We start from the raw sequence: 19,867 nt of genomic DNA, 5'->3' as shown, positions 1-19,867 counted from the left end.
GTGATGGGAAGGGGGACTTTGGGGGTATTGGAAGGCCCCTCTTGAAAAAACTGGTTAGGACCATTTTTTTTCAAAACTTGGTTTAAACCAGATTTTCCCAAACATGGTTTCCATGAAAACTAGGATTGGTGGCATCCAAACATGCACCAAACATGGTTTTCATTTAAAAACCAGGTTTAACACCCAAAACCTGGTTTTGGGTGTCATTTAAACGGGAGGTTATGTTTGAAAACTGGCAGTTGGGGTAGGAGTTTATGTATTTGGTAGATGAATGGTGAAACTATGTGGTGCGTGTTTGAAAATGATAGCTGGGGTAAGAGTTTATCCTTTTGAAAGAGGAAGTGAGAATGTCTTATTGTATATGTGTATTGTGTACTACTAAAGTCTACCACATTTCCAAATGTATCAACTCACTTGAACTATCAATTTCCAAACAAAGACTTAGTGAGGACCCATTTTTTGTTAGATCCCTTGTTAGGTCTAGCAAAGCATGTGATTGTTGGTTGCTGGAACACGTTTCTTTGTAAATGAGAAAGTCCATATTGGACTACCCACTTCTCTCTCTCTCTCTCACACACACATATATATATATATATATATAGAGAGAGAGAGAGAAGGATTCATGTGGAAAGACCCAGAATGATTTTCTTTTTTGGTTCATATCGCCGACCCCTAGTAGTAGTTGTTGTCGTTATATATATATAAAGAGAGAGAAAGAGAGGTTAAATAGGTAATTTTGGAGGGTAAAAATAACTCATGCATCCAGAGTATAATTTCTAAAAAAAATAAAGCATTTATTTAAAATGTAAAGTTACCATATATTAGGTGCATATAAATTACATTTTGTTCGGTGCCTATGAGCTATAGGTACTACTGCGATGGTTATTCCCATGTCTCATGTGGTCAGCAGGGTTTGATCATCAAGCTGAAGGCTCAATATCGAATCCCAGTGGCACATGGGGCTGCTATTATTTTATCGCGGTTGAGGTACTCCAGGCTGGGTGGTCATGTCCTCAAACCCCAGTTTTACCGGGAGGTGGGTCCATTAAGTAGCCTGGTTCTCGGTGAGGTTTTTTTGGTCATAAAAAAACCTATGAACCATAGGCTAAAAGAAGTAGAAACATGGACTACGTGTCGAGAAAAAGAGTCCGCAGCAGAAAATAAAAAATATCAACATAGGGCTACAACAGAAAAAAAGAAGAAATATCGGCTATGTATGGAAAACAATATAATATTGAAAAAAGCGTCCATAAAAAAAAAGACAAAAGTAAAAAAATTGGATGACAGCTGTGGGATTTGAACCCACGCCCTTTCGGACCAGAGCCTAAATCTGGCGCCTTAGACCACTCGGCCAAACTGTCGTGTTTTGATAAGTTGTTCAATCACATTTTAAAAATAGTATATATAAAACTACCGAGCCACAAATACAGAACCATACCATCTTGATTCTTGACTTAAAGGGGATCCGGAAACTCCAAATCGTTGAAGAGCAAGGGCTATTGTTAGGGGATTCGGGTCTGACATCTGACCAAATCCGAGTCCATTTAATTGGATTTAGTGGCCAAAGTAAGATCTAGGTTCAGTACCGAGTTTTGCATCCGAATAAGAATAAATTGCGAATCCGACTAAAATCCAAATCAGATTATATGTAAACATCAAATTTTAGGTTGGTCGGATCTGAATTTTGTTTTAGCTGATTCCCATGTTACTCCAAATCGGTTCCAATTCTATTGGACTCAGTAATGCCTAGATCTGAACTAAGTTCGACCAGCTTTGTCTATTTTTTGTTGACTATGTTCTCCGCGAAGCAAGTAGTCTTCGCGGTGGGGTTACCAACACTCAAGCCCTTACGGAGCCTACCAGCGAGACGCACCCACACATTGGGAACCAAACATGGAACAAAGAGGTAAGCATCTTCTCCCCAAACCCACTACCAGTCAGGCGACCTGGGCGGGTTTACATGCACACTATCATGGTTATCTGGTAGGGGGATGTACCCATTAAGCGATCTGGTCAGCAAGGGTGTCTCATCATTAGGGGTGTCCATCATGTCGGGTTGACGGGTGGACCTGACGGGTTGGCGGGTCAGCATACCTCAACCCGAACCCGACCCATTTATTAAACGGGTCGGTTGTGGCAAACACGAACCCGGCCTGTTTAATAAACGGGTAACCCGACACGACCCGCCAAAGAGGCGGGTTGGCAGGTCGGGTCAGGTTTTGCCACCCCTACTCATCATTAAAAAGAAAAAGAGAACGTTTTTCATGTGCCTCATTTCTAGGGGTATCAACGGATCGGGTCGGGTTTGGTTTGGATCTAGGTAGAATCAGACTTGAACTCAATTTTTTGGGAATGGTATCGAGTCTAGATCCATGTCTAATTAGGTCCACTATAAGAAAATCCATAGCCGGAGCCCATAAGAACTACATGAACCAGATCTGGACCAGACTCAGTAAAACCATATTTTTTATCGTTGAAAAATTGCGGGTCTTATTCAAAGCTCGGGTTGGGTCCGGGTCTGTTATAAAATTTCACAAACTATACTCGAGTCCATGTATTAATCAGACCTTCCGGTCTGGATCGGGGTCTTAATCGAGTCTTCTTATTTATCACTATACCGGACCCTATAAAGTTTGGTTTGGGTCAGGTCTGGGTAAATCAGTGCCATTGACACCCCTACCCTGATCCCCTTAATGGTCCAAAATCCAAACACACATTTTTAACAATGTCACAAATCTCGCCCTCATGAAAATATCGAAAAGGGAAAACCTCGTGATATTTTGCAAATTTTGTTTTTTCGAAAGAAAACATTGAGAAAATGTCGTTATATATAAAATACAAAAATATACAAAAAAGATTCAGAAACGTGTAAGTTAAACTATAAATAATATAAGAAATACCACTTTAGCTGTTGTTTTTACTGTAACTATATTACAAAAAAAATGTAATATTTTGAAAAAGTCGCATTGTCTTAATCACATATCGTCCTTCTTGAACATCGCGATAAAAAACATGACATTTCGAAATATCGTTGATATCTACCACAGAGAAAAATCGTGTTTTGTTCTGCAATTATATCAATTACGTTAACTTTCCAAAATATCGGAGATATTTTTGACACAGCTTTTTTCGTCGTGAAATCTTCTTTAATTATTATCTGTTTTCTATATATTAACTATTTTTTAAAATCTCGTTCCTGTTTGGCAACTGACCACACCCCATCAGTCGTCGTCACCAAATTACTCAAATCTACCTGAGAGAGAAAAGCCCACAGAGAGACATCATTTCATTCTTGTTCTTCTTCTCTGCTCCTCTTGGGGAGCACCAGAAACCATGATTGCCAAGGTACTCCTCTCTCTCTCTCTCTGAATTTCCCAAATTCTGAACGAAAAAAACCCTGATCTTTTTCGTGTTTTTGTGGTGCCACAGAGATCTTTACCAGGATCGGCGCAGAGCCCCCGATCCCCTTCTTCTTCGCAACCATTCTTGCACGTCTCCGTCATGGATCCCGTCAAGTTGGGAAATGGAGTCCAGGCGTACGTCTCCTACCGCGTCATCACCAAGGCATCTCCTTCGAAAAAACCCTAGCTCTCGCGATCTCCATCGGGTTTTATTTTTCATTTTTTGATTTTAATTCGGTTATCCTAACGGAATTTCTCGGTTCAGGTTTTCTCCTTTGATTCTATTTGGTGTTAATGTTGCTCATGAATTGAATGTTTTTTAGCGTGCGTGATTCAGAGAGGAAATCGTGATCGAATGCTGTTAATTCTTTCTCTGTGTCATGAAAATCCGTTACTTCCATTTTCTGCTGGAATTCGTCATTTTAGTTTTTTTTTTTCCTTTTTTATTTCTTTGGTGCCAATTTTAGTCTTGGATGGAATGATTTCGGTGCATGTTTCGGAGGGGAAATCATGCTCATGGTACTCTTGATAAGTTCTTTATGACATGAAAATGCGTTTCTTTTTAAGTCTTTTCAGCAAAAAATAGAAATTTGTCATGGATGAAGTCGATAATTGCCGGAGTTATTGCATTATTTACTTTTGTAGATATATTTTTAGGGACCTGATTTGGAGTTATGAGCTTGGCATCACTCTTTTTCTAGGGAATGATTGCATTCTCTGTATTGATTGCGTCGTCTGAGTGAAAATATGCGTGCAATCAGGTGATGATTCTTGTCCAATTCTGTTATTAATTTGTTTGGGGATGTTTTTCATGAATGGTTGTGGATGGAACATTATGTGTAAAGGTTCCATTTTGTAAGTGAACATGCCGCTCTAAGCAGGGGCGTAGCTAGGATTCATGTGGGGGGGTGGGGGGGGGGGGCGGAACAGGGGTGTAGCAAAAAAAATTTTTTTGGTGTGATAGTCTGGGGTTCGGGGGCAGCGTGCCCCCGTTTTTTTTTTTTTTGAGATAAAATAAAAAATGGCTACAATTATTAATAAAAATCTATTTCATATGGACAAATCAAACTATTTGCTGCAGTCTTTCTCAACCTCAACGGGAAGTTCTTAAACATTATATAATGGCAATATATAACACTGGTGCGATAATTTGAAGTTCATAACAATGCATAAATTTTATTTATGACAAAATAAATCAAAATACAGCCCAAAACCCTAATCCCCAAATACACCCAAAATCTCTCTCTTTCTCATCGGTATCCAAATTTGATTTCAGAAACCAATTAGGCCACATACAATTATCTCGGGATCATTATCGCCTACATCTAAACCAAATCCAACCCGTTTATTAATTCTTTGGAATATCATCATGATCCATCATGACCGTTCATTGTGCAAACATTGGGGCCCGCCACAATGGGGCTCATGATGTCATCATCAATGGCCCCACCGATTGTCGTAGATTGTCACAATCGATAGTGATTTGGCATATCACCCGATCTCTTTCTTCATGCCTCCAAAAGTGGAGCCGTATCTTGGTCCAACCTTTGGATGAACCACTTATTAAAGATCCAGACCTGTGTCGGCTGTTTCTGGCAAGATCTTTATTTGGGCAAGAACTGCACCAACTTAGCAGGGGTCCAGCTAGTAAGCCACTGCCCCACCAACCCAATAGCCCTACTGGACCCAGTTGGCCTTATCCAGGATTTGGATCCTACCACAAGGTCAGGCCCGACCAAATTGACAGAGAAAAATCAGTAGTAATATTGAACTTGGAATTATTTCCAGAGAGGCCAAGTTCAACGGTAAATGAAGGTACCTGGCTTAGTACGGAAAGTGGATTTTACCACTCCCAATGAGATCCATGACCAGACACCACCAAAGCCCTCATCCTGTAGCATTGACTAGACCATGTAACCATCTTTGTAAACTAGCTAAAGAGAGAAAGAGAAGCAAACATAGCTATGCTTGATATAGTGTCTTAGGTTCATTGGCTTGGGGGCAAGGAACCTGGAGAGAGAGAGAGAGAGAGAGAGAGAGAGAGAGAGAGAGAGAGAGAGAGAGAGAGAGAGAGAGAGAGAGAATTGTAAACGGTTCAGATTTGGATGGGATGTTGGCTAAACATATTCAAATTTGGATGGTGAAAAGCTCATACCAGATCCACATTTTTACATGTAAACAGATTCTGGTATCCATCAAATTTGGATATTTGTTGGATTCAATAGCAAAAAAAGCAAAACCATATCCACATCTAATTATAATCAGACATGATTATGGTTACTAAATGCAACTGAACAGAATCTATTTTGGTCAGATACCGAATGAAACCCAATTCATTGACATCTCTAGAGAGACCAAAGGGTATGATATAAGTATCTTGGGATATGTGGATTCCGGCAATATTAAGGACTATATAGAAAATGAAACGAGAGAGATTAAGGCTGTTTGGAAACTGTTAGCTGGGATAGAAGTTGATGCTAGGACTGGGCTTTTAAATTTTTTTTTTTAACTGGGCTGGGAGGCAGGACTGGGCTACAGCCCAGTCCTGCCCCCCCCCCCCCCCCCCCCGCAGCTCTGCCTTTGGCTCTAAGTACATTTTCTGATGGTGTGGTGAAAGTTCTTGTTTTGCTGATACATGGCATTTGAAATTTTGGGTGCACTAATGTATTGGATCTTAATCCTTTTTCACATGAATCACATAATAATTATGGTGATACAGGGATATTGTTGTCCAGCACAACCTAACTGGGAACATCAGAAGAGAAAAAGGCAAAAACTATGGAATCATTGCGATTGGACTTGTTGGATGGTTTAACTGTGTCTGAAAGAACTTTCATAAGGTGGAGGGTGTGGAGTTCCATGCAACACAGGCCATTGGATTGGTTAAATCTCCTATTTAGCATCATTTCTGGAAATCAGTTCTCCTGTAAAGACTCAATTTGATCTCTGAATCAATCAGCAAGTGGCTCAAGAGGGGTGTGCTTCATAGTGTATGCAAACATCAAAGCATTTACACTGTCAAAAAGAAAGAAAAAGAAGAAGAAAATAAGCGTGAAGTCAATGTGATGGGCTCTATAAATGGATATTACTCAAACTGCGGTTGAATCCAACCTTGGGGCTCTTTCTAGCTAAAATTGCCGTACTTCATTTGGGCCTTTGACTGGACATGGATGAAGGATGGAAATATAAAACCCTGGTCCAAGACTTTAGTTCAACTTATTCGTTAGGTATGCCTATGTTCTATAATAGATCCATATCCAGATTTCCCAATATTGGATTTTAAGATTGCAGTTGAGAACCTGTGGTGAGAATTCCCATTTTGAGACTCCTTACTAGGCACAGAGGAAGTATTCATTGGAATTCTTAGTTTCTGGATTTGTTGAAATCAAGGAGAATAAAAAGAGCCAGTATGTTGTAACCCACTTTATCACTGGTGCTAAAACAATTTACCATATTTTGCTGGAAAAGTGAGCCCCATGGATTCTTCGAAAAGTGTGTAAAACAGAAGTCTTTACCTAGTAAAATTCTATTTTATTCAGCCAACATTAAAATCAAACAAAATGTCGCATATTAGGGTATAACACATAAATATTTTTGATTTAATACTATCTTCTGTAAAGAAAAAGGGGTTCGTACCTTGCCATTACTAGATTCATTCATTGGATTAATAATTCATAAAGAGATTAGGGCAGCCTGTCTGATGGGATGAAATGCTACTTTTGAGGAGATTTATGCAAATTTCCCATGTAGATAGGTGATTTTTCCGGTGGACAAGGTCTCATCACCGTTCACGAATTCTTTCATAGACCCTTTTGGATGATTCTGTATTTTTTGAAGAGCTAATCTTAGATACTAGAGTTTGCCTTTGGTGGGTTAAAAACAGCCCAGGTTTGAGCTATCCTCAGTGTTTTAGTTTTCTTAGCCATACTGCACTGCTTCTCTACTGTGCTTATAGCCTATATACATGACTTGCCTATGGATTTACAAGGAATACATAGAAATCTGCTTCTGCTAAGTGAGCCCATGCATGATTGTAGAAGTGTATCCGCTAAACACATATAATTGCATAGTAGAATAAACATCATGTAAACCTTGCTTTTGATATTATGCAAACATGTAAAAGACATGATGATGGGGTTTCCAGATCCATCAATAACAGAAATAATGAGCTTATGCATATATCTCTGAGATCGAAATTTCTATCAAATTTGCTTTGCTGCTGTCTTTTTCACCTGATCATTATGAACACGCCCTAAGTGAATTGGTCGCTTATGTTAAATAATGTATCATAACCTAGGTTAACTAGGAACTTTTATTTTTTCCTTTTAGTTTAGTTAGTATAGTTTTTGCTAGTCAACTTCAGCATGCTCCCACTACAGTACATATGAGTGTTGTAATGAGAATTATTAGATATATTAAAAAATCTATTAACCTTGACTTGTTTTTATCATCCGCTTCCTTACTAGAAGTCATTGCATGGGAGGGGATGTCAATGATAGACACTCAACCACTGGTCTATGTGTTTTTGTAGGTGATTCTCTAATCTCATGGGAATGCAAAAAGCAACAGAAGCTGTCACTCTCCTCGATTGAAGCTGAGTATAGGGCCATGACGACCACTACGTCAAACTTCTCAAAGATTTGGGGGTTCATACCGCAGAACCTTCGAAATTATGTTGTGACAACAAGAGCGCCGTTTACATTGCAAGCAATCATACATTTCATGAGAGAACGAAACACATTGAGATGGATTGCCACTACGTTCGTGAAGAGTTCCTGTGAAAGACTATTACACTACCTTATGTTCCATCAGAATGCCAACTCGCATACTTCTTCACCAAAACACTACCTTCTCTCAGTTTCCATTTCCTACTTGGCAAACTCTCGGTGGTTGTACCATGAGTTTGAGGGGGGGTGTTAAGATGTGTTTTGATATGCATATACATATATGTATATGTATATATGTATACATATACATATATGTATATGTATGTTCAAATATGCTGTAAATCGAAATACCCATCAAGGATATTTCGGTACTTTCACTGTAATAGGTGTCAACCCAATAGGAGCTGACAACCCTTTTTATTTTTTATTTTCTCCTCTTTTTATTTTTATTTTCTTTTTGTATTTTTTAAGTTACTGTTTTTTTGGGTCATTGGGAGCAACTCCAATATGACTGTTGGGAGCAGCCCAACAGTCACATTGGGCTGCCCCAACAGTCCCCTCTTGTTCTATAAATTGGCCATGAAGGCCTTGTATTTGAGTAACTCTCTCTTGAGTGATTATATGCAATATTAATATTTGCTAGACCCTTATGTGGGTGGTTTGGTGATTCAATCAAGCATTCCACTTGATTAAAAGTGTGTTCTTACATATTCTTGCACGTGTATCAAATTCAATCCACTTCATTACATACAATACATCCAAAATTGTTAATTTGAGAAACGAAAAAAAGATTTAAATTAAATTTTGAAATGATTCTAATTTTTGGAACATGAAATTTTTTGTTTTGACCAAAAACTTTTTTAAGACTTTCCATTCCTTCAACCTCTAATGATTTTTCATCGGCCGTAGAAACGAATGATTTAAAACAATTAAGACTTGGTTTGAATAAAAGAGATGCATTCAGAGACATGTGAAAAGCGGCACCCGAATCAAGGATCCAAGGACATACTGGGAGTTGATGAGATCGCGGCATCGGAAGTGGAGGGTGTAGAAGAATTGATCCTCATGAATTGTTTGAGAGTTTTCGTAAGTTGAGCAATAGAGTCCTTTATGTATCCATCTCTCTTTGAATCTTCATTTTAGTTGCTTGGACAATCTCCAATGGAAGCCACATTTCTTTTAAGTTTAGGACAATCCGGTCGAACATGACCCGATTTATTACAATGGTGACAAATAATTTTTCTTCCTCTACCATTGTTATTTTTTCAAAAATAAAGAGTTTTATATGTCCTCATATTGTTTCCCGGTCTAGATACCGCATGAACCTCATCAATGTATTTTTTAAGGGTCAAACGAGTTTCTTAGCATAAATCGGTGAGGATTTCACTAAGAGAGGTAGAGGCCCTATGAGGAAGGGACCCTTTTAGTTCTTCAATTTCGGGACGAAGCCCGTGTATAAATTAAAAAAACCTCTCTCTCTCTCTCCATTTGCTCTTGTCTCATGACAATAATGCTTCTTTCCCATTGTGATTCGAGAAGAGTAAGTTCATTCCATAACGGAGATAGAGTACTATAGTAGTCCCTAATGCTCATATCCCATTGCTTGGTTCCTCTTATTTTTTCTTGCAAAAAGAAATGCCTAGCAAGGTCTTTTTTTGAGTGTACATACTTTTCATGAAGAACCATGCTTCGTTTGCCTTCTTGAATTTGACAAGATTTGGCGCAAATTTTGAGTTTCACGTTATTTATGAACCATGCTAATATTTCGGCATGCTTACTTTCCCAATCTTCAACTTTAGATTGGTATTCTTGAATAGCTTTGGCCTTCTCTTCTTCATTCAATGCTTTTTCTTTATTTCTCTCCTTTTTGGTGAGCTTCAGTTGTGGTTTCAGAATGATTCCACATACATATCCCCAAAGTCTCTTACCTTTGAGGTTATTTTCCATGGCTACCACCTACATTCTATAGTTGGTTCCATTCAATTTGAATGAAAGATTGATCTTTGTATCTTTGTTGGCCATCATGTAAAGAAGGACAAAGGTATGATACTTAAAATTACTCAAACGCAAGAAAGAGTACCTCAATGATGCTTTTACAACCTAGCTTTGATAACATGTAATGAAACACTAATGAAAAGAGATAATGTCACTAAGTGACTAAGAGATGCACAACCATACAAGCAAAAGGCGACTAATGGGCAAAAATACAATAGGCCACAAAGTGACAATTGACAAACACACAATATGAGAAAGAGAGCTCTAGAAAAATAGATAAAATGATATTGAGAAAAGCTTACAATGAGGTGGGGCAAAGCCCCTTATTTATACACAAAAAGGAACAAAAAAGGGGGCTCCCATAGAGTCGTTGGGAGCCCTTCCAACTGTCATATTTATAACCGTTGGAGGGATCCAACGACTCTATGGTGGACCCCACTTTACAGAAAGAAAAACAAAGAAATAAAAAAAGAAAATACAAAAAATAAAAAGAAAGAGGAAAACATATCCCTAATGGATATGCGTTTTTATAATTGAAAAGACCAATATACCCCTAGTGGGTATTACAAAAAATTTATATATATATAATTTAACAAAATAATGTATCATAACCTAGGCTAACTAGGAACTTCTATTTTTTCCTTTTAGTTTAGTTAGTATAGATTTTTTTTCTCTTTTATTTTTAGTTTCTTTTTTTTATTGTATTTGACTAGTCAACATTTGACCAAGTCAAATACAAAGTGTCGTTGGGCTCCCAACGGCTCTAATCCTCTTGCTCCTCTATTGTATATAAATATGGGGCATTGCCCCCTCTCAAAATTATGTATTTTTTGTGTGGATCACCATCAATAATATTATTATTTTTCCTCTTGTTGAATACCTTTTTTGGGTATTTGTATATGAACCTTTCTTGGTTCTTGTGAGTGTTCATTTCAGTACTTTGGTTGGAGCTCTTTGAGTATTCATTTTTGGTGATCTAGCAAACATTCTTGAAGGAACTCATCTTCTTACAGCTTATAAGATATATATGCTAATCAGATTAAATTTCATCAACAGTAACTGTGGGTGCATATGTTACTTTTTATTTTACGATGCTTAGAATTGGTTGACTTATAAGTTTTTTAAGGTAATCAGATTAAATTTTATCAACTATCTGTGGGTGCATATGTTACTTTCTGCTTTACTATGCTTAATTTTACTTTGTTTTATTTTACTGGGCTTAGCTGTAGACTCAGTTTGTCATCTGTAAACTGTAACATAAAAGAATTTTAGTAGATTTTTAGGCATTTTGAACTTTGTTTTTATGCTTTTTGATTGAGGAAACTCAAATTTTGCAGACTAATTTTCCTGAATATCAAGGTCTAGAGAAGATTGTAATTCGCCGATATAGTGACTTTGTATGGTTGAGAGATCGGCTATGTGAGAAGTACAAAGGGGTATTTATTCCTCCACTTCCAGAGAAAAGTGCTGTGGGTATGTGAACTCTGTGTGTGTGTTTCTGTGCATGCATGTGACAAAATTATCATATGATTTTGGTTAGTCAAGATTCAAGAACTAAGAGGCCTGCCATCTGTTGGTATCACATTTTATGTATTGTTTCAATTGTTACTCCAAGATGGCCGTGGAATCTCATTTTTATTGGTTTGTGTTCATCATTATTCTTGGAATTTGTGTCTTCTGAAAAGATTAAAAGGTCCCCTGCCCCGACTTCTTTGTTAAACCTCTAGTCACATTCAAATTGTTAGGTTGTTCCAGTAGTATGACATAACCACATAAAATAATGTCCATCCAAGTAGATATCCATCCGTCTCTATTGGTTCTTTATGATGTTGCTGACATTCATGAAAAGTTGCAAATCAAAATCCTATGTATTACAAGTAGGGCTCAGAAACTCACATAGCAGCTCGTGGTTTGGCTTTGGCTTATGTAATATTTGTTTCTTAATTACCAAGTTGAGTATGAACAAAGGGAACTCGGTTCGGCTCAGCACTTGCAAGAAATGCATACTTTTTAAGGCCTTGTTTCTATGTATTTCTAATTACCTGGTGACTGGTTTTGAAAACAAACAAAGCGTTTTGCAGTCATGATCAATCTAAATGCAAAATGTATCTGGTCTTGCCATAAAACAGGTAAACATCCTCATCAGTGAAATTACTAATGATCATTTTGCTCTCATGAATCAAGTTTGTCTTCTACAAGCAGTTTCCAATGCACTGTCATCAATCTTTTGAGTCGCATCTAATAGGATGATGCATCCTTTATGATGCTTTAAGTGAAATTATTTTATATACTGTGTCTTTAACTGTTGACCTTGTGCTTGTTTAGACGTGTTACTTGTTATATACAACATTGCATGAAGTTAAGCATGTTTTTCTTTTGCCCCTTCCCCATTACTACATGGTTTCTACAGTTTCAACATAATTAAAATAGCATATCTTGACAAAATTGAAACATTTGAATGGTTTATTAATCAGAGAAATTCCGCTTCAGTGCTGAGTTTATCGAGTTGCGGCGTAGAGCATTGGATATATTTATAAATCGAGTTGCTTCACATCCACAACTTCAGCAAAATGAGGACTTAAGAACTTTCCTGCAGGAAGATGAACAGGTACAAACACTGTATGGCGTATGTTCAAAATTGATTCTGGCTAGTTTAGGTTGCCTTTGATTCTAGTGCTAGTGGATTAAGTTACAAGTTTCTTTAATATATCATAATTAATTCATTACTTCATGGTAATATAGTTCAAAATCTAATGTTTTGTTATTATAAATACAGCTCTTCACTTTAGACTACAAAAAATGGTAATAACCAACGCATTATTCTTTGCTAGGTTAACTCCTTTATAACCTTTGAATTTAATGATGCTCTGACAAACAAAACAGTAGCTTCTGTGAACAACCTTTTTTTACCTGCCATATATGGTAAGCATAATATGACATATATTGCTTAAAACAAGTGCACTAAGTTCAAAGAAAAAATTTGACTACTTTTTGTGCATAGCTGTGTAGACATTGTTGCATTTATAAACGAACAATGCTAACAATCACTGTACACTCAAAATATTTCTTTCATGAAAACACATTTTCAAATTTAAGGATATTGTTTTAAGTGCCATCCTCTACTTCAAACATTTTGCCATCATGAACTGTGTGAGAATCACCATGTTTTCATATGCACAATTATCTTTGAGAATTTAATATATTGTTATCCACAATGATTTTTGAATTCTCTTGAGAAATTGAACATTATGCAACTTGAAAGTTAGGAAATATTAAATTCTTTTAAATTACCTAGTGGTGCATTAATTTAGTGAAAACTTGATTTGTTAAGATAATCTTTTTGGTTTCACAGATGGTTGTTCTCTTTAAAAGTTAGGGATAGATCTCTCTCTCTCTCTCTCATATCATGCACTTTACATTTATAATAACATAATCTGTTCAAATCCCAACACCCCCTTCCCCCAAAAGGAGGAAACACTATAGACAAAGCATCATTTATGAAAGTTTGAAAATCTAAAGCAAACCAAAGGTGTACATGACCCCCTTATTTTAACTTTAATAATTTCTACTGTACATGTATGCACGTATGTAAGCACACATGCATGCACACATTGAAAAGGTGATTGCCTACATAATGATTCTTTCATTGGAGCATGTTCTGACAGGCAGGATCTCTGTGTGTGTGTGTGTGTCCTGCTTTTTCTATAAGTATTGCTAACACAACATTCTTGTGTTTGCATGCTGCTGTTAACTCTGTTTTAGACTATGGAGCGGTCAAGATCTCTTGAGACGGGTATTTTCTTAAAGAAACCTACTGATCTGATGCAAATAATTAAGGTATTGTGTCTCATCAACAGTTGGAATAACTAGCAACTTTTTTATGCTATTCTCCTTTGGTTTGAAGCCATTCTGTTCATCAGTTCAGTGGATACAAGTATTTGAGTGTTGTTTTGACCTGCTGGTTGCTGCATTTTAGCGACATGAAAAATGTCAGTCAAGCATATATTTCAGTTCATATATCTTTTTCACTTCTTAATTACCCAAAAATACAATTTGAGCATGCAGGAAGTGAATAGTTCAATGTACAGCTCCAGCAGTTCTAGATGTGAACATGGAGTGGAGGCTGGTTACATGTTTGTTGGAATCTCGACTTTATCTGATTCTATTTAACTCCCAAATAAAACTATCTTTTCTATGTTCAATTGTTTTATTAACCCCACTTTGTATTTATCTCATCATTTATGAAGCTCTTGCATGTAGTTAATTACTTAATTGTATGGAAAAGGTGGTTACATATTGGTTGACTTGATTTGCTTCACACAAAGGTTGATGGTTAGGCTATTTGAAATGTTATTCTTATTATTATTATTATCTTCTATATAGAGACACACACATGAAAAAAAAAATCAGTCTTTGGTTCTGTGAATGGACAGAGATTAGGTAAGCAGGCGACTAGGCGGTCTAACCTTTTACTTTAGATCTGGAACAGACTGATTCCATATACCAACCACTATCAAATTGATCTTGGTTCTATTGGTTCCATATGCTATTGATAATCAAATTCGTGTTGTTATAGGACCAGTTCTTTCTGAGATGTAAAACCATAATCACAAATATTGGTGATGTTTAGAATCTCTTTTTATTTATTGTGATAATTTTACAACCCATGAATATTAAAATAAAATCAAGATAAATTCAATATATCTCCTATTTTCAAAATTTTGCCATCAAATAGCATTTTGATATATGCAAAAAAGCAGTAAAATAGTAGTTCATTGTGCAACATTTGAGACAAAATGACACCATAAAAGTAAACTTATTTTTAGGCTGTCAAGGTGTACAAAATAATAAGATTTTTCACAAAAATTGTAACATATTTTAATGTCCGTTATAAATCTCAATGGTTCTATTAGATCTATATGTCTGTTATTCTTAAGAATTGGATTCTCATAACCTAGGAATTGTGATTTGTCAAAGCATGAATTGGGATTCTTTCTATGTTCCTGCTGGTTTTGGCAGTGGGATGCTGCCTGCTTTGGAAGCACACTCTTCTGGTATCTGTCATTTCCCATCCCTCATAGATCATCTCAAGCGGGCCTGGAACTTTTGCTTGTTTCTTGTTCTTGTAAATTGAAATGAAGAGACGGAGGTTTAGAACCAATTATTTTTCCTGAGGTTTTTTTAGCCTTTGATGAAATGACTGTTTTTCTTCCTCTTCTAAAAGCTTTTTACGTGTTGATTTAAATGTGTGTTATATTTACATAAAATGAATGTCTTGTTTTTCATGATAGGTAGAGGACTTTCTTGCACCATTTTGTTGGTTTCCTTGGGGTGAATGTCTCAAGGATGCTACACTAGGAAGCAGAAGCACGAAACGATATGGGAAGCGGAAGCGAGAAGTGAGAAGCAATGCGTTTTAAAATGTACAGGAAGAGGAAAGCAAGGAATAAAAAAAACAATATAAGAATTCAATGAGAATTGAAATGGAACACAAATAAAAACTAAAATAAAAGTGACTATTCTTAAATTTCATATTTTTTTACTGTAAAAATTAAATTTTTAACAAAATCTAAAAATGATAATTGCTAATTTAGAGCAAGCACATGGAAGTGAGTGAGAAGCATGACAGGAAACACATAAAAAACATGAAAAGTAGAGTGAAAAAACATATAAGAAGAATAGATGAATCATGTGAAAATCATAAGAGAAGTGTGGGAGAATCGAGATTCCCATCAAGTTTTGAAAGCGAGAAGTATCCCACTTCTGAAGCGAGTTTCCTGGAAGCGGGCTTCCCACTTATCTAAGAAGCTTCCTGCGATGCCTTCTTGCGTAAATAAGATTGCCCAAAGCATTATGTGGAACTAGTTTTGTAAACAAATTCTTATGTGGTCAGAATTTGTTTTCTACAGGAGGTCCAATCCAAGGTAAGTGATGTTGTACTTGGAAAGGAGAAGCCTGTAGAAGAATCAGACCCGGAGTATGAGAAGCTCAAGTATTATATATTTGAACTAGAGTTACACTTAGCTGAGGCACAAAAGCAGGCTTTCCGTCTTGTAAAGAGGCACAGAGGTATTCAATAATTTGAGAGAATAAATTTGTTTGTCTTCTAGAAGTGCTCCATTTTGTTGTAACCTATTTGTGCATCAGCATTGCCTGCCTCCTTTTTCAGGTTCCTGTGTTCATGTTCATGCTGATTTAATATTGTTTGTTGTTTTACTGTTTCTCAGAGTTGTCACAGTCCTTGTCTGACTTTGGAAAAGCAGTCAAGCTTTTAGGTGCTTGTGAGGGAAATTCTCTTGGAAAAGCGTTTTCTGACTTCGGCACAAAATCAGAAATGTTGTCATATAAGCTGCAGAAGGAGGTAGTCACAAATTCGGAAAAATGGGATTACTACTTCTGGTTCAGAAATGTGTCCATTTCCTGTTATTGTTGCTTGGTATACTATGTTGAACTCTAAAGCGATATTTTTACTTATCTATGAAGGCCAACAATGTGCTGATGAATTTTGAAGAACCTTTGAAGGATTATGTGCTTGCAGTACAATCTATAAAGGTGAATTTATGATCTTGAGTGTTGCTCAATCTAGAGGTAGTTCAATTAAGATAGGGAATAGGCTTAGAGATTTTCATTTCTTTTCACCTTTGTGTAATTGCAGCCAGATGAAAACTGTAATTGGATATTTATTTGTTTGACAGGCTACCATGGCAGACAGAGCAAATGCTTTCAGGCAGCAGTGTGAATTGACAGAAACAGCCAAGTTGAAGGAGATTAACCTGTATGTTTTAAGGTTCAGATTTTTTGTTACCATATGTGTATGAGAATGCGCACAGGTTTTCTGTTATCATATGTGTGCCAGGATGTGCACAGCAAAAGCTTTGAGGGGGAACATACATTTGAGCATCTATAAGTAATATTTATTTATGTATTTCAAAATACTCTCTGATTTTCACTTTTGTGCTTGCATAACAGTGAGAGGCTGATGCTGATGCGATCAGAAAAGGCCACTGCAGCAGAAATTGAGTACAAGGAAGTAAGTGCTTAACACATCTCAGTCATGCATTCTTTCTTTTCTAATGTTTCATACAACCTATAGAGTTTTGGAATTGAGACATGGCTTGCCACCGGGGGCGGAGCCAGGAATCTAAACTAAGGTGGGCACAAATGCAGTAAAAAACATTCAAAACCTTAAATTCTAACAACATGATTCATAGATATGTTAATTGAAAAAGAAATATAAAACCTCTAAAATTCTAACCAAAATCAAACATGAATTCATGGAATCATGTTTAATGTTGATTGAAAAAAAAGACAAAAATGCCTAATTAAATATTCATGGCATTTAAGAAATCAAATAAAAAACTTAAATTCTAACAAAAATCAAAGATTTAGGGGTTTGATAAGTAATAACCAAAATCAAGCATTCATTAATGAAATCCTGCTTAATGATATATTAAAAGAAAAATAACACAACAAATTGAAAAATTGTAATTAAATATTTGCATCATTTGGAAAAAAGCAAACCACTACCCTAATCTCTAAAAAATCATGGATTTGTGTTCATTGAAAAAACCCACTAATATTCCAACTAAAATCAAGCACTCATTACATGCCTAATGCTAATTAAAAAACATACAAAAAAACCTTAAAACTCTAATTAAACATTTATACTATTTATAAATAAAATAAAAACCCTATCATACATTATGCTAAAAAAGCAAATAAAACCCCTAAAATCAAAACATTCATGCTATTATCAGATAAATCCTAAGAAAAAGAACACAAAAAAAAAACTTAAACCCTTAATTAAACATTTTTGTCATTTGGAAAAGTCCAAATCAATACCTTAATTTTTTAAAAAATCATAAATTTATGCTAACTGAAAACAAAAAAAACCTATTTGTCTAACCAAGATCAAAGGAATAGAGAGAGAGAGTGGGGTGGGTATGTACTCGCCACTCGGCTCGGGGGTCGGGCACGAGTGGTGCCCACCCCTGACCCAAAGCACTGCCCACCTGCAGTCTGGGTCAGGGTGGGGATGGCCCACCCTTCCCCATTACACCTTGGGTTTTTTTTTTCCTGCTTGCCATAAGTTAAAAAAATTCCTGCATCTCTGCAATTGCAATCATTGATTTATCTTGGAGACCTAGTCATTTAAAGATGGCTAGTTTTGTGGGCTGCTCAAATAAAACATGGTGTGTATTGATTGATGGTAGTCTTGGGAGATCGATATAGGGGCCCGTGATGTTCAAATGCACATGCACACACACACACACACACACACACACACTCTCTCTCTCTCTCTCTCTCTCTCTCTCTCTCTCTCTCTCTCAATGTGCTTGTTTCTGGTTGTGATCCAGTTGAGAGCAGAGAGTGAGAAGGCTACAAGACGCTTTGAGATGATTGTCAAGTTGATGAGTGAGGAGATGGTGCGATTCCAGGAGGAGAAAATGGTTGATATGGGCTTTTCATTCCATGAGTTTGCAAAGGGGCAAGCGCAACTTGCCAATGAGATTGCTGATGCATGGCGTGCCTTGTTACCAAAGCTTGATGCCTATTCAGCCTCACGTCGATGATTCTCCTCCTCTGTTTTCCATTTTTCGTTTCTTTTTTTTTTTTTCATTTGTAAGATTCAAGACAGTACGAGTTCTAGGGATTTTTTTTTTTAATTTTCGTATGTTATATGAACCACTCTCTTTATTTGTTTTCATATGGTTGATGTGTATTATTTTGGCCTCATAAGTCATTTGGTATATCGCCTATATTTTGGCAACTATGGATGAATATAGAATATATTAAAATTAATATTAGATAATATTGATCATTTGTGGGCTACACAAATGCATCATGACAATACCATTTCATCCGCATATACAATTGAGAGAGAGAGAGAGAGAGAGAGAGAGAGAGAGAGAGAGAGAGAGAGAGAGATGGATAAAAACGGAACGACCTAAAGAATTACGTTCACCTGGTTATAAAAAAAGTTTGATATTTTTGGAGATTTTCTTTATTCAAGATTCCAGGAAGAAGTCACTTTCTCCAAGTCGAGGTTGAGAATGTAAAACCCAAAAAATAGGGCTATCCCATGTGAAAAGAACGGGTATAAGAAGATAAAAAAAATCTTAAAATATCAGGATATATTGTGATGCCTATATTTTAGCACGCAATTTTCAAATCCGCTACTTGAGATGTATTACCATATATCGTGTTTTATTGACGATTTTGTGACATTCAAACAAACAGATTGGCATGGATGCTTGATGCTATGTGTTTGCGTATTTACCATAGTGCTGACAAAATTAGGGTAGATATGACTTGGCGATATTTTGAAAATACTGCAAAAGGAAAGTAAAAAGGTGGGTTGAAATTTTAAACGTCAAAATATCGTGATATTTGTCAAGACACAAATATCGTGATTTTGTGGTGATACTTATGTTTTTATTGGCTATTTTTCATGAAAAAAATGTTTTTTTTTTTTAAAGTATCATTATATTTTTTGGATCTCGTCTCAGATATATTTTTTTATTTTATTTACTTTATTTAATTTAAAAAACATGAAAGTTCTGACAAATTTCAATTTCTCATAATAATTTTTGGCTGCCATCATTTTTCCGTTTTAAAAGTTTGTCACTATGGTTATGAGTTATGACTAGGCGTTTGACAGAAAGATGGCAAAATGGTTACTTTTCTGGTCCAATCGCCCGAAGAATCTCTGATTAGGGATGGCAGGTTTACCCGGACCTGATCCAGACCAAACCTTATAGGGTCTGGGTATGGTGACAAATAAAAAGACCTGAAGGTCCAGAC

General features: G+C 36.4%; 1 protein-coding gene and 1 non-coding gene across 2 annotated transcripts; one reads left to right on the top strand and one right to left on the bottom strand.

The window, feature by feature from the left end:
- Positions 1-1,281: 1,281 nt before the first annotated feature.
- TRNAL-UAG (transfer RNA leucine (anticodon UAG)) lies at positions 1,282-1,361 on the bottom strand. The gene has a single exon. It is a non-coding gene; the product is annotated as a tRNA-Leu (tRNA).
- A 1,843-nt stretch (positions 1,362-3,204) lies between these two features.
- LOC149848703 (sorting nexin 1-like) lies at positions 3,205-18,796 on the top strand. The gene is made up of 11 exons (XM_089996995.1): positions 3,205-3,345; positions 3,430-3,564; positions 11,401-11,536; positions 12,538-12,671; positions 13,826-13,900; positions 15,973-16,132; positions 16,291-16,424; positions 16,547-16,615; positions 16,759-16,838; positions 17,033-17,093; positions 18,421-18,796. The coding sequence occupies exons 1-11, from the start codon at positions 3,334-3,336 to the stop codon at positions 18,634-18,636; spliced, it is 1,212 nt and encodes a 403-aa protein (XP_089853121.1). The 5' UTR covers positions 3,205-3,333; the 3' UTR covers positions 18,637-18,796.
- The last annotated feature ends 1,071 nt before the right edge of the window (positions 18,797-19,867 follow it).

This window comes from Nuphar pumila, chromosome 1 (genome assembly GCF_984573655.1).
Source record: "Nuphar pumila chromosome 1, dmNupPumi1.hap1.1, whole genome shotgun sequence".
Classification (NCBI taxonomy): domain Eukaryota; kingdom Viridiplantae; phylum Streptophyta; class Magnoliopsida; order Nymphaeales; family Nymphaeaceae; genus Nuphar; species Nuphar pumila.
Note: the sequence above shows the minus strand (reverse complement) of the source record. Positions and strands in the feature narration are given on the sequence as shown.